Source organism: Salmo salar, chromosome 22, assembly GCF_965601325.2.
Source record: "Salmo salar chromosome 22, fSalSal1, whole genome shotgun sequence".
NCBI classification, from domain to species: domain Eukaryota; kingdom Metazoa; phylum Chordata; class Actinopteri; order Salmoniformes; family Salmonidae; genus Salmo; species Salmo salar.
The window spans coordinates 8,890,463-8,905,592 of record NC_138312.1 but is presented as its reverse complement, the minus strand read 5'-3'; the positions used below and the strand labels follow the sequence as shown (position 1 = coordinate 8,905,592).

The following is a 15,130-nucleotide window of genomic DNA, read 5'->3' as shown; positions in this document are numbered from 1 at the left end:
AATAAGTGGTTTTGTGTCACTTCACTTCAACAGCATCAATTTACTCAAGACTTTTCTGGGGATGGATTCAGCCATTGAGAACCCCCAAAACGGCTAGTTCATGAGGCAGCCTGAGATGTTTGTTTTTCGTAGCATAGCTAGCTTATGAAAACAGAGTCATCCTGTGTCTTATTGACCTTTTGGCCCAGTGTACTTTTTCAACTACCAACAATCCCTCTGTGTGTGTGTGTGTGTGTGTGTGTGTGTGTGTGTGTGTGTGTGTGTGTGTGTGTGTGTGTGTGTGTGTGTGTGTGTGTGTGTGTGTGTGTGTGTGTGTGTGTGTGTGTGTGTGTGTGTGAGAGAGATCAGAGCTCTGTATAGGGTGTGCACTCCAAGCTCGGTCAGTTGACATCTGGGGTTCACACACCCACAGTAGCCGTTGTTGCAACACCCAGAGAAATCTCCTACTGGTGTGGAGTTTGGTTACCCTGTGGGGAGGTTAAAGGCTCTTAGGTAACATGTCATGATAACTTCCTCAGAATGTGTGCAGTGACACTTTAGCTGGACACCTTAGCAAAGAGCTGGAATCAGGTTAGTTCTGCAGTGCTGTGAAGTGTGTTAGTGTGTCCAAGGCTCTTAGTGTAGGGATGCTGAGTGGCTCCTCTCCATCCCTCCTTCCCCTCATCACTACTTCCTGTTTACACTAGGTAGTTATGGGGAACAATGTATGCCTGACAAGGATGCGGAGAGCCTCCCCTGCTTCTCAGGGGTTTACTTGCCCTTCTCCTCTGAACTCTGCTCCACCACGGAAAGATGTCAATGTGGTTGCGTAATAGAGTAAAGATTTCCCAATTCCACTTAATCTCCAAATCATTACATTTACATTTAAGTCATTTAGCAGACGCTCTTATCCAGAGCGACTTACAAATTGGTGCATTCACCTTATGATATCCAGTGGAACAACCACTTTACAATAGTGCATCAAAATCTTTTAAGGGGGGTTAGAAGGATTACTTTATCCTATCCTAGGTATTCCTTAAAGAGGTGGGGTTTCAGGTGTCTCCGGAAGGTGGTGATTGACGCTGCTGTCCTGGCGTCGTGAGGGAGCTTGTTCCACCATAGGGGTGCCAGAGCAGCGAACAGTTTTTGACTGGGCTGAGCGGGAACTGTGCTTCCTCAGAGGTAGGGAGGCGAGCAGGCCAGAGGTGGATGAATGCAGTGCCCTTGTTTGGGTGTAGGGCCTGATCAGAGCCTGAAGGTACGGAGGTGCCATTCCCCTCACAGCTCCGTAGGCAAGCACCATGGTCTTGTAGCGGATGCGAGCTTCAACTGGAAGCCAGTGGAGAGAGCGGAGGAGTGGGGTGACGTGAGAGAACTTGGGAAGGTTGAACACCAGACGGGCTGCGGTGTTCTGGATGAGTTGTAGGGGTTTAATGGCACAGGCAGGGAGCCCAGCCAACAGCGAGTTGCAGTAATCCAGACGGGAGATGACAAGTGCCTGGATTAGGACCTGCGCCGCTTCCTGTGTGAGGCAGGGTCGTACTCTGCGAATGTTGTAGAGCATGAACCTACAGGATCGGGTCACCGCCTTGATGTTAGTGGAGAACGACAGGGTGTTGTCCAGGATCACGCCAAGGTTCTTAGCACTCTGGGAGGAGGACACAATGGAGTTGTCAACCGTGATGGCGAGATCATGGAACGGGCAGTCCTTCCCCGGGAGGAAGAGCAGCTCCGTCTTGCCGAGGTTCAGCTTGAGGTGGTGATCCGTCATCCACACTGATATGTCTGCCAGACATGCAGAGATGCGATTCGCCACCTGGTTATCAGAAGGGGGAAAGGAGAAGATTAATTGTGTGTCGTCTGCATAGCAATGATAGGAGAGACCATGTGAGGATATGACAGAGCCAAGTGACTTGGTGTATAGCGAGAATAGGAGAGGGCCTAGAACAGAGCCCTGGGGAACACCAGTGGTGAGAGCACGTGGTGCGGAGACAGATTCTTGCCACGCCACCTGGTAGGAGCGACCTGTCAGGTAGGACGCAATCCAAGCGTGGGCCGCGCCGGAGATGCCCAACTCAGAGAGGGTGGAGAGGAGGATCTGATGGTTCACAGTGTCAAAGGCAGCAGATGGGTCTAGAAGGATGAGAGAGAGTTAGCTTTAGCAGTGCGGACAGCCTCCGTGACACAGAGAAGAGCAGTCTCAGTTGAATGACCAGTCTTGAAACCTGACTGATTTGGATCAAGAAGGTCATTCTGAGAGAGATAGCAGGAGAGCTGGCCAAGGACGGCACGTTCAAGAGTTTTGGAGAGAAAAGAAAGAAGGGATACTGGTCTGTAGTTGTTGACATCGGAGGGATCGAGTAGTTTTTTTTCAGAAGGGGTGCAACTCTCGCTCTCTTGAAGACGGAAGGGACGTAGCCAGCGGTCAAGGATGAGTTGATGAGCGAGGTGAGGTAAGGGAGAAGGTCTCCGGAAATGGTCTGGAGAAGAGAGGAGGGGATAGGGTCAAGCGGGCAGGTTGTTGGGCGGCCGGCCGTCACAAGACGCGAGATTTCATCTGGAGAGAGAGTGGAGAAAGAGGTCAAAGCACAGGGTAGGGCAGTGTGAGCAGGACCAGCGGTGTCGTTTGACTTAGCAAACGAGGATCGGATGTCGTCGTCAACCATTTTGAAAAGAAGGTCAAAGTCATCCGCAGAGAGGGGGGGGGGGGGGGGATTCAGGAGGGAGGAGAAGGTGGCAAAGAGCTTCCTAGGGTTAGAGGCAGATGCTTGGAATTTAGAGTGGTAGAAGTGGTAGAAAAGTGGCTTTAGCAGCAGAGACGGAAGAGGAAAATGTAGAGAGGAGGGAGTGAAAGGATGCCAGGTCCGCAGGGAGGCGAGTTTTCCTCCATTTCCGCTCGGCTGCCCGGAGCCCTGTTCTGTGAGCAATGAGTCGTCGAGCCACAGAGCAGGAGGGGAGGACCGTACCGGCCTGGAGGATAGGGGACATAGAGAGTCAAAGGATGCAGGAGAGGAGGGTTGAGGAGGCAGAATCAGGAGATGGGTTTGAGCAGAGGGAAGAGATGATAGGATGGAAGAGGAGAGAGTAGCGGGAGAGAGAGGGAGCGAAGGTTGCGACGGCGCAATACCATCCGAGTAGGGGCAGAGTGAGAAGTGTTGGATGAGAGCGAGAGGGAAAAGGATACAAAGGTAGTGGTCGGAGACTTGGAGGGGAGTTGCAATGAGATTAGTGGAAGAACAGCATCTAGTAAAGATGAGGTCAAGCGTATTGCCTGCCTTGTGAGTAGGGGGGGAGGTGAGAGGGTGAGGTCAAAAGAGGAGAGGAGTGGAAAGAAGGCGGCAGAGAGGAATGAGTCAAAGGTAGACGTGGGGAGGTTAAAGTTACCCAGATCATCTATTGGTCACTTTTAAACAATGAAAAGTGAAACAAAGCAAGTTCTCTGTCCTATATTTCCTCATGCTAGAACTTCAGATCAATCCACCATGAAAATGACCTTCAAAGATTAAATGATCATCCTAAACCTTTTTTTTTTTTTCTCCACGAAGAACGAGGTGATTGTTAGTGGTGTTCCTATGAAAAAGGGTTGTGAGGCTAATGCTGCCTTGGGGTTAGTCATGTGGATGTACGAATGTGAACATGCACCCATCAACCCCCTCTTCCATCGACATCACCTCCCAATACACTGCACAGAATGAAGCACCAAAAATATATAAGTACTATTTTAGATTTCTTCTTGCCTCTGACTGTATTAGAGGAGGTCCAACGTCCTTCCCTACTCCAAAGCAGTTTTAAAAAGGAGGTGGAGAGATTATTCGAGGAATCAAGGAAAGATTAATAGGGAAATAGCCTATCCTGGTCAAACTCTTGGCTCGATAATAGATGATACCAAGAAAGCTTATCTGATTTATTTACTTGAAAGAGCGTGATCGATGTCAGGGCCTATGTTATCGTTCTCATCAGGCCTCTCCCCCTAGCTTTGTATGAGTGTGTTCAGTATTAGTTGAGTGATTGTTTTGACTGTACATTCCTGCCTGCCTCCAGAGTTGGGCTCTGGACATACTTCACCTACTGTAGGTAGTATTAAATACGCTGTACAGTTTAGTGGCGGCGGGATGGCCTGCTCCCCCTCCCTAATGTCCTTGTTCTCAGAACTGGCTGATTGGGAATGGGGGGTGGTGTGTTAGTGCCTTCCCCGTCGGACCTGGGAATCGAACTGGCAACTCCGGCTGCTGGCTCGCCTGTAACCGCTAGGCTACCTGCCACCCCTTCAGATAAGGGGAGGTGCTAACAAAATTAACGAATGGTTGCTTACTGCATACATGTTTACTAAACCGTATGTTCGAAATGGTATGAGTAGTACACAGAATGTAGTAGGCAAGATATTTCATCCCCACACCCACTCACTTAGCCCCCCCCTCTCTCTGTACTTCTGTTCATCTTCTGTGCTCTGGCTGCACATGCCCAGTTACAGTACATTCCTAAAGCTTTCAAAGTGATGTAGTCCAGGTATATGGAAGAGCAGTTTTGACAAAAACTCTAGCACACTGGTACTCCATTCTTGTATTCTTCTCAATATATAAAGACTTGGGAGTCGTTGGTCACATGGAAATGCTACACAGAACTAGACCAGGAACGTATGGAGGCCTAACATCTGAAACATTTGCACACTAAATAAGAGATACTTTGCAAGTGTGCACTTATCTGAAGCAGAAACACCATTACTGACCTCTTCCTCGATCTACCTCCTCCTCTCTCTCTCTCTCCCTCCAGCTTCCCTGTCTAGACTCCTACAACTCATACTGCAGTAATCAGGTGGCAGCCAAGGCTCTGCTGGACCATAAGAAGCAGGACCACCGGGTGCACGACTTCCTGCAGCGCTGCCTGGAGTCGCCCTTCAGCAGGAAGCTGGACCTGTGGAACTTCCTGGATATACCCAGGAGCCGGCTGGTCAAATACCCCCTGCTGCTCAGGGAGATCCTCAAACACACGCCTAACGACCATCCGGACCGCCAACACCTGGATGAGGCAGTGAGTAGAGGAGGAGACCCACATATTCGCAAACACACACATAAATCACAAATTCTCACTCACACCCCCCCCCCCCCCCCCCCCTCTCTCTCTCTAGATCAACATGATCCAGAGCATCGTGGCAGAGATCAACACCCAGACGGGCGAGTCAGAGTGTCGTTTCTACAAGGAGCGTCTCCTCTACCTAGAGGGCAGCCAGAGAGACCTGCTCATTGACAGCTCCCGCATCCTCAGCTGCCACGGGGAACTGAAGAACAACAGGGGTGCTGTGAGTAGTGCTCTGTCAATCATAATAACACAATACTTAGGAGTGGGATAAGGTAGGGAGGGATACAAAAGGATAGGATGGACATTTGCAAGGATGGACATTTGCCCGAATAATAACATGCACGCTGTGAGTGCCTCTGTCCATTTACTTTTCAGTGTCACTCACAAAAAGCAGAAACAGTACTATAACACTGCACTGTAACATCCACTGACAGTAAATGAAAATGCTTACTGACACGCCACTGCTAGCTATGTCCTCTGACATAAGTAAGGTCAATGGTGAGGTGTTTTTTAAGAGAGGTGGCAGTGTCTTCCTCTAATAGATTTACCTTACTGCCATTTAGATATATGAAGAGCCTCTAAATCCACACAGACCCGTGATGGTACGAGCAAACCCTTTGACCATGACCCCTGAAGCACCTCTCTCACCACATATCAATCTGTCTACTGGAGGTTATGAGTCAGCTCTGAGAGAGTAGGTTCACCTCTCGGCCCTCGCTGGGGTCATCTTTCCTACTGCGATAACAACCGAGTAGAGGGGAGGCGTCCTGACCTGGGTTCAAATACTATTTGAAATCCATTTTAAATGCAGGGCAGTCCATAAGTGCAGATGATGGACATTAAGGATCTGGAAAGATTCTGTATGGAGGAATGGTCTAAGATCCCTCCCAATGTGTTCTCCAAGCTCAGAGGGTGGCAGGTAGCCTAGCGGTTAGAGCGTAGCGCCAGCATCCCAAAGGTTGCTGGTTGGAATACCCGAGCTGTCAAGGTGAAAAATCTGTTGATGTGCTCTTGAGCAAGGCACTTAACCCTAATTTGCTCCAGGGGTGCCTTACAACTATGGCTGACTCTGTAAAACAACACATTTCACTGCACCTATCCGGTGTATGTGACAAAATAATAAGTAAATCATTTTAAAAAAAGGCCGTTTTTAGTCTTTTTGCTTATCTTTATCAAGGGCGCCAATAATTTTGGACCTGACTGTATCTCTGAGACTTGTGTATGACATACAGCATAGCAACTGGAGTGTATTTAAAGTAAAAAATACCTTCCACACTGGTGTTAACTATTTTCTAGTCTGAGGAGTATAGAACAGTTGATATATTAAAAACTAGCTTGATCTGCTGCTGAAATGCATGCATCTGTCCCTGTTTGGTCCAATTACATTATCTCCAATGCCGTTCTTAATTGTTTTGTATTATGATGCGTTGCATTTTATTTTGGGATCGCTTACTGCTGCCTCCAAGGCTCCCTTAATCTCTTGTGGACAGACTACTACGTAAATGAGCATCTGACAAATTACGCAAGATCTTAGTTCTGGGTTAACTTCCTACCTCGATGAGAAACCTTGATGAATATATGTTTTAAATTAGGCAAAAACATTATACCCTAACACCTTCCTCTCCTCGTTCTCCAGAAGCTGCACGTGTTCCTGTTCCAGGACGTGCTGGTCATCACTAGAGCCATCACCCACAACGAGCAGCTGTACTACCAGCTGTACCGCCAGCCCATCCCCGTCAGAGAGCTGCAGTGGGAGGACCTGCAGGACGGGGTGATACGCCTGGGAGGCTCCATCAGAGGAGCCTTCAGCAACAACGAGAGGAGTGAGTGTTTACTCCATAGAATTACATCTAGAACATTTTTTATATGAATTCTAGGATTTCTTTGGTTTATCACTAGCGGATAAGGACTGTTGCCGCTGATGACTGGCACTTGGCACCCCCTGGTCTATTAATGCTGTGGTCATTAACTTGCAATCTGCTTGTATCGAATTTCCCCCGTCTAACCTCGTCTCTCCTCTCCTCAGCCAAGAACTTCTTCAGAGTGTCGTTTCATAGCAGTAGCCAGTTCCACTCCCACTCCTTCCAAGCCAGCGATGCCTTCAACAAACAGCAGTGGCTCAACTGCATTCGACAGGCCAAAGGAGCTGCTGAGTCGGTCATGGGGGTAGTGGGGGTGGAAACCAGTAGCAGTGACCCAGAGCCCCCTCCAAGCCTACTCAGCCCTCTGAGCCCTACAACACCTCCCCTCTCAGGACCACTGGCCCCCCAGCCAAAAAGCATGGACCATTGCGACAGTGACTCGTCTGTAGACTCTCCAGGCTGTAGCATGGACATGGACACAAGCGAGGCGTTGGCCTCCCCCACAGGCTGCCCTGATGGACCAAACAGACTCTAGTAGTAGCAGGCCATCAGAAGTGTGACCTTTGGGGTGTCATGGCCTCTCTGGGTTAGAGAGGCTAGAGGCTAAACCTTGGCAGTATTGGTGGCAACATGGCAATGCTCCCTATATACAGGAGGGAAGAAAAACACTGTGGACATTGGAGCACTTTTTTATTCTACCCATTTTTTCATTTGTTAGTTTTCTTTGTTGCTGAACTTGGACAAAAAAAACTCTCATTCTCTCTCTTGGGCATCCTTCTATGAGGCTGTGGTGTAGTCTGTAGCAGTGACAACCATGTAACTTAGCTGTGACTGTCAGGTCTACTATGGATGTCTACCTGGAGAGGAGAGAAGGCAGACATGACAGGGACCTCAGGACTGTTGTTTTTTTTTTTCTTCTCCTGGTCAGACTCTGGGCCTCTAGAGACACTGCCATCACACGTTATCCCACTGCAGTACTACTGTGGCCTCCCAGAGCTAAGAGAATACACTGATATTCTCTTTGTGTTGAACTAAAAATATAAATGCAACATTTAATGTTCCATACGCACAAAAAGCTTATTTCTCTCAACTTTTGTGCAGATATGTGTTCACATCCCTGTTAGTGAGCATTTCTTCTTTGCAAAGACAATCCATCCACCTGATAGGTGTGGCATATCAAGAAGCTGATTAAACAGCATGATCATTACACAGGTGCACCTTGTGCTGGGGACAATAAAAGGCCACTCTAAAACTTGCCGTTTTGTCAGACAACACATTGTCACAAGTTGAGGGAGTGTGCAATTGGCATGCTGACTGCAGGGAATGTCCACCAGAGCTGTTGCCAGCTAATTAAATGTCAATATCTCTACCATAAGCCGCCTCCAATGTTTTAGAAAATTTGGCAGTACGTCCAACCGGCCTCACAACCGCAGACCATGTGCAACCACGCCAGCCCAGGACCTCCATATCAGGCTTCTTCACCTGCGGGATCATCTGAGACAAGCCACCAGGCCTGCTGATGAAACTGAGGAATATTTGTGTCTGTAATAAACACCATTTGTGGGGGAAAAACCTGTTCTGATTGGCTGGGCCTGGCTCCACAGTGGGTGGGCCTATGCCCAGTCATGTGACATCCATAGATTAGGGCCTAATGAATATTTCAATTGGCGGATTTCCTTATGTACTGTAACTCAGTAAAATCGTTAATTCTTGCATGTTGCGTTTTATATTGTGTGTTGTGTGTGTGTGGATGTAAGAATCTAGAGAACAGTGTTTGCAATACCCAGTCAAAATGACCAGCAGAATGTTTTCAAAAACAATCAATATGATGTTATTATTGTAGTACTTGGCATGGGGTTGCAGGGTGGTTCGTTAAGGACAGGTTACCACAACGCTGTAAAAGAGGTTAAAGGTGTTCACGACAGAATCTTCCCACATCTTGGCCAGAATTGAAATCTATGGTGTTCCATAAGTCAAGAACTGGCAATTCTAGAACAGATGCTAAAGTAGAGAGATTTCCCCTCCCCGTATGGCCTCTTGGTTATGTAACCTAGTATAAACGCATGTCACTCAGAGGGGAGAGCTGTTAGTGGGGTTTGATTCATTTCATAATCGATTGTGTTTATTTAAATCTCCTCTAAAGTAAATTAGTCTGAGTAAGCGCAACATTAAATTACTACACGAATTTCCAAATTATGTAGAAAGACCTGAACAGATTCCATAGTTGGGCAGTTTGACCACGTCTATCTCTACTAAATTCTGCAAGAAGTGGGAAACTTATTTTACAGCAAGTAAAGAACCCATCCTGGAGGAAGCAGGATTTTCTGTGATGTTAAGAGTCAATGTCTTAAAGATACGTTTTGGATTAAAGCCAGTATTGAATTAATTACTGTTGGTGTGTTTAATGGTCACGTTTATCACCCACAAAGTCACTCACTGGTCGCTCCTGTAAAACGCGAAGCAGAGACCTTTATTGTTTAAAAGAAGTAGTCACTTATGTATTTATACTCTGACCAGTCCTCTGTCACTGGGTGCTCTGTGTTGAACCGACTAACTACTAAATTGTTGCCAAAACTGCGTGTGTGTCAGGTAATTCTGACCTTGTGAAAGTTTACTTGTGGGGCCTCATGTGCGCTCTCATTTGTATAGAAATTCACGCATTTAAAAGGAATCGGTTTGACCAAGTAAACACTAAAATAAATATCCCAAAACAGTATTATTGTTTGTTTTCTAAAGAAAATGTATTAATCTATGATTTAGGATGTCTATTTGTAGTTTATTTTTCCACTATGAATTAGTTCTATATGCTTTTATTTGGTTCATGTTGGAGACTGGATGTGAGAAGGTTGCACAGGGAGGTATTGGAATGGGAGGGGCCTAACGAACAAGACCGGAAAAAAGAAGGGTTTCAGAACGAGCTACTGCATGTTGTTGTAGGCTATGTACTGTAAGCCAAGCCCTCAGATAAATGGAATTGAAAGGAAAATACAGGGGTGAGTTTGAACCCTTTAGGTCAAATTTATGCAGAAAATCCTCAAAAGTCCTAATAATAAAGTGAACTTGATATAACAAAAATAATTGTGCTTTTTTTGTTGTTGAGGAAACTGATCCAACATTCAATGGATTTGTCAGAAAAAGTATGAACCTCAAGAGTAATCAGCAATTAAAGTATTTGGTCCCATAATACAAAAAATTCGAAAGGGTTCAAACTTTCTCTCACCACTGTAGATACTTGACATTGTAAGATGATGGCTATATGAACTGACTGAGAAAGATGGACATGAAAAGACTGGACCAAGTCATATTTGTCACTTGTATTGTGGTCTGTTGTGATAGAGCTACAGTGCCTTAAGTATTCACAACCCTTGACTTTTACCACATTTTGTGTTACAGCCTGAATTTCAAAAGGTATTACATTTAGATTGGTCACTGGCCTACATGCAATACCCTATAATATTAAAGTGAAATTGTTTTTCAAAATATTTCAATTAATACATAATGAAAAGCTGAAATGACTTGAGTTAAGTATTCAACCCCTTTGTTAGGGCAAGCCAAAATAAGTTAAGGAATAACAATTTGATTAACTCACTTAAGATGCATGGACTCACTCTGTGTGCAATAATAGTTAACATGATTTTTGAATGACTACCTTATCTCTATACCCCTCACAACCACAAAGACCAGGGAGGTTTTGCAATATTTTGCTAAACTGGGCACCTATTGGTAGAAGGGTAAAAAAAGTTATTAATTACACTTTGGATGGTGTATCAATAACCCAGTCACTAAAACTCCTAGACTTTTCCCACATTTTGTTACGTTACAGCCTTATTCTAAAATGTATTTAAATTGTCACCCCCCCTCAATCTACACACAATATCCCATAATGACAAAGCAAAAAAAAAAAAAATTGAATTTTTTGCTATTTTTATATATTTTTTTAAACTTAGATTCAATTTACATACAGTACAAGTCACAAATGTAGACACCTACTCATTTAAGGGTTTTAATTTATTTGTACTATTTTCTACATTGTAGAATAAAAGTGAAGACAAACTATAAAATAACACATATGGAATCATGTAGTAACCAAAAAAGTGTTAAACAAATCTAAATATATTTGAGATTCTTCAAAGTAGCCACCCTTTGCACACCATGACAACTTTGCACACTCTTGGCATTATCTCAACCAGCTTCATGAGGAATGCTTTTCCAACAGTTTTGTTCCCACATATGCTGAGCACTTGTTGGCTGCTTTTCCTTCACCCTGCGGTCCAACTCATCCCAAACCATCTCAATTGAGTTGAGGTCGGGTGATTGTGGAGTCCAGGTCATCTGATGCAACACTCTATCACTCTCCTTGGTAAATAGCCCTTACACAGCCTGAGAGGTGTGTTTTGGGTAATTGTCCTGTTGGAAAAAAAATGATAGTCCAACTAAGAGCAAACCAGATGGGATGACGCATCGCTGCAGAATGCTGTGGTAGCCATGCTGGTTAAGTGTGCCTTGAATTGTAAATAAATCACAGACAGCGTCACCAGCAAAGCACCCCCACACCATAACACCTCCTCCTCCATGCTTCACGGCGGGAACCACACATGCGGAGTTCACCTACTTTGCGTCTCACAAAGACACGGCGGTTAGAACAAAAAAAATCTCAAATTTGGACTCATCAGACCAAATTAAAGATTTCCACCGGTCTAATGTCCATTGCTCGTGTTTCTTGGCCCAAGCAAGTCTCTTCTTATTGGTGTCCTTTACTAGTGGTTTCTTTGCAATTCGACCATGAAAGGCCTGATTCACGCAGTCTCCTCTGAACAGTTGATGTTGATATGTGTCTGTTACTTGAACTCTGAAGCATTTATTTGGACTGCAATTTCTGAGGCTGGTAACTCGAACTTATCCTCTGCAGCAGAGGTAACTCTGGGTCTTCCTTTTCTATGGCGGTCCTCATGAGAGCCAGTTTCATCATAGCGCCTATAGGCAGAAACTCACAGGATTTACTGTTGACTAGAGCCATTCAATGCTGGTCTAACCAATCTGAATCCACGCTTCAAGATTGTTTTGATCACGCGGACTGGGAAATGTTCCGGGCAGCCTCAGAGATTAACATTGATTTATACGCTGACTCGGTGAGTGAGTGAGAAAACCTACCCAAACCGGAAACCGTGGATAGATGGCGGCATTTGCGCAAAACTGAAAGCGCGAACCACCGCATTTAACCATGGAAGGTTGACTGGGAATATGGCCGAATACAAACTCTGTTGTTATTCCCTCCGCAAGGCAATCAAACAAGCAAAATGTCAGTATAGGGACAAAGTGGAGTCATAATTCAACGGTTCAGACACGAGACGTATGTGACAGGGTCTACAGGCAATTACGGACTACAAAAAGAAAACCAGCCACGTCACGGACGCCGACGTCTTGCTTCCTGACAAACTAAACACCTTTGCCTGCTTTGAGGATAATACAGTGCCACCGACGCGTCCCGCTACCAAGGACTGCAGACCCCCCCCTTCTCCTTCTCCGTGGCTGACGAAAGACATTTAAACGTGTTAACCCTCACAAGGCTGCTGACCCTGATGGCATCCCTAGCCACATCCTCAGAGCATGCGCAGAACAGCTAGCTGATGTGTTTACAGACATATTCGATCTCTCCCTATCGTAGTCTGCTGTCCCCACATGCTTCAAGATGGCCACCATTGTTCCTGTACCCAAGAAAGCAAAGATAACTGAATTAAATGACTATTGCCCCGTAGGACTCACTTCTGTCATCATGAAGTGCTTTGAGAGACTAGTCAAGGATCATATCACTTCCACCTTACCTGCCACCCTAGACCCACTTCAGTTTGCATACTGCCCCAACAGGTCCACTGACAATGCAATCGCCATCACACTGCACAATCCCATCTGGACAAGAGGAATACCTATGTAAGAATGCTGTTAATTGACTCCAGCTCAGCATTCAACACCATAGTACCCTCCAAGCTCATCATCAAGCTGGAGGCCCTGGGTCTCAACCCCGCCCTGTGCAATTGGGTCCTGGACTTTGATGGGCCGCCCACAGGTGGTGAAGGTAGGAAACAACATCTCCACTTTGCTGATCCTCAACACTGGGGCCCCACAAGTGTGCGTGCTCAGTCCATTTGTGTACTCCCTGTTTACCCATGACTGTGTGGCCATGCACACCTCCAACTCAATCATCAAGTTTGCAGATGACACAGCAGTAATGGGCTTGATTACCAACAACGATAAGACCGCCTACAGGGAGGAGGTTAGGGCACTCGGAGTGTGGTGTCAGGAAAACAACCTCTCACTCAACATCAACAAAACAAAGGAGATGATCGTGGACTTCAGGAAACAGCAGAGGGAGCACCCCCCTTTCCACATTGACAGGACAGTAGTGGAGAAGGAGGAAAGTTTAAGTTCCTCGGCGTACACATCACAGACAAACTGAAATGGTCCACCCGCACAGTGTGGTGAAGAAGGCACAACAGAGCCTCTTCAACCTCAGGAGGCTGAAGAAATTTGGCTTGTCACCTAAAACCCTGACAAACTTGTCCAGATGCACAATTGAGAGCATCCTGTTGGGCTATATCACCGCCTCTGGCTCTCCAGAGGGTGGTGCGGTCTGCACAACGTTTCACTGGGGGCAAACTACCTGCCCTCCAAGGACACCTACAGCACCTGATGTCACAGGAAGGCCAAAAATATCATCAAGGACAACAACCACCCGAGCCACTGCCTGTTCACCTCGCTACCATCCAGAAGGCGAGGTTAGTACAGGTGCATCAAAGCTGGGACCGAGAGACTGAAAAACAGCTTCTATCTCAAGGCCGTCAGACTGTTAAACAGCATTCACTAACTCAGAGAGGCTGCTGCCTACATACAGATGCAAATCATTGGCCACTTTAATAAATGGAACACTAGTCACTTTAAATAATGTCACTTTAATCATGTTTACATATCTTACATTACTCATCTTATATGTACAGTACATACTGTATTTTATACCATCTATTGCATCTTGCCTATGCCACTCGGCCATCACTCATCCATATATTTATATGTACATATTCTTATTCCATCCCTTTAGATTTCTGTGTATTAGGTAGTTGTGGAATTGTTAGATTACTTGTTAGATATTACTGCACTGTTGAAACTAGAAGCACAAGCATTTCGCTACACTTGCATTAACATCTGCTAACCATGTGTATGTGACCAATAAAATTTGATTTGATTTGAGCTGTTCTTGCTATAATATGGACTTGGTCTTTTACCAAATAGGGCTATCTTCTGTATACCACCCCTATCTTGTCACAACACAACTGACTGGCTCAAAAGCATTAAGAAGGAAAGAAATACCACAAATTAACTTAACATGGCACACCTGTTAATTGAAATGCAGTCCAGGTGACTACCTCATGAAGCTGGTTGAGAGAATGCCAAGAGTGTGCAAAGTTGTCATCAAAGCAAAGGGTGGCTACTTTGAAGAATCTCACATGTAAGATATATTTTGATTTGTTTAACATTTTTTGGGGTTACTACGTGATTCCATATGTGTTATTTAATAGTTTGTCTTCACTATTATTCTACAATGTAAAAAATTGTCAAAATAAAGAAAAACCCTTGAATGAGTAAATGTGTCCAAATGTATATTCAGACCCTTTACTCAGTACTTTGTTGAAGCACCTTGGGCAGCGATTACAGCACTAATTCTTCTTGGGTCTGACACTACAAGCTTGGCAACCTGTATTTGGGGAGTTTCTCCCATTCTTCTCTGCAGATCAACTCAAGCTCTGTCTGGTTGGATGGCAAGCATTGCTGCACAGCTATTTTAAGGTCTCTCCAGAGATATTCGATCAGGTTCAAGTCTGGGCTCTGGCTGGGCCACTCTAGTACATTCAGAGTCTTGTCATGAAGCCACTACTGCGTTGTCTTGGCTGTGTGCTTAGGGTCATTGACATGTTGGAAGGTGATCCTTGGCCCCAGTCTGAGGACCTGAGCGCTCTGGAGAAGGTTTTCATCAAGGATCTCTCTGTACTTAGCTCCATTCATCTTTCCCTCGATCCTGACTAGTTTCCCATTCCCTGCTGCTGAAAACAACCCCCAAGCACGATGCTGCCACCACCATGCTTTTTCGTAGAGATGGAGAATCTTTAGGTGCCTTTTGGCAAACTCCAAGCGAGCTGTCACGTTCCTTTTACTGAGGAGTG

At 45.7% G+C, this 15,130-nt stretch overlaps 1 protein-coding gene across 3 annotated transcripts in view; it reads left to right on the top strand.

Annotated features, from left to right (window-relative positions):
* Positions 1-9,633, top strand: part of LOC106582694 (rho guanine nucleotide exchange factor 3) — a 130,882-nt gene extending 121,249 nt beyond the window's left edge. For all 3 annotated transcript variants that reach the window (XM_014166000.3, XM_014166002.3, XM_014166001.3), the window contains 4 exons: positions 4,750-5,007; positions 5,105-5,275; positions 6,692-6,878; positions 7,082-9,633. In XM_014166000.3, coding sequence (XP_014021475.2) covers positions 4,750-5,007; positions 5,105-5,275; positions 6,692-6,878; positions 7,082-7,452 — 987 coding nt within the window. In that variant the 3' untranslated portion in view covers positions 7,453-9,633. The remainder of the gene's footprint in view (positions 1-4,749; positions 5,008-5,104; positions 5,276-6,691; positions 6,879-7,081) is intronic.
* Positions 9,634-15,130: the final 5,497 nt, after the last annotated feature.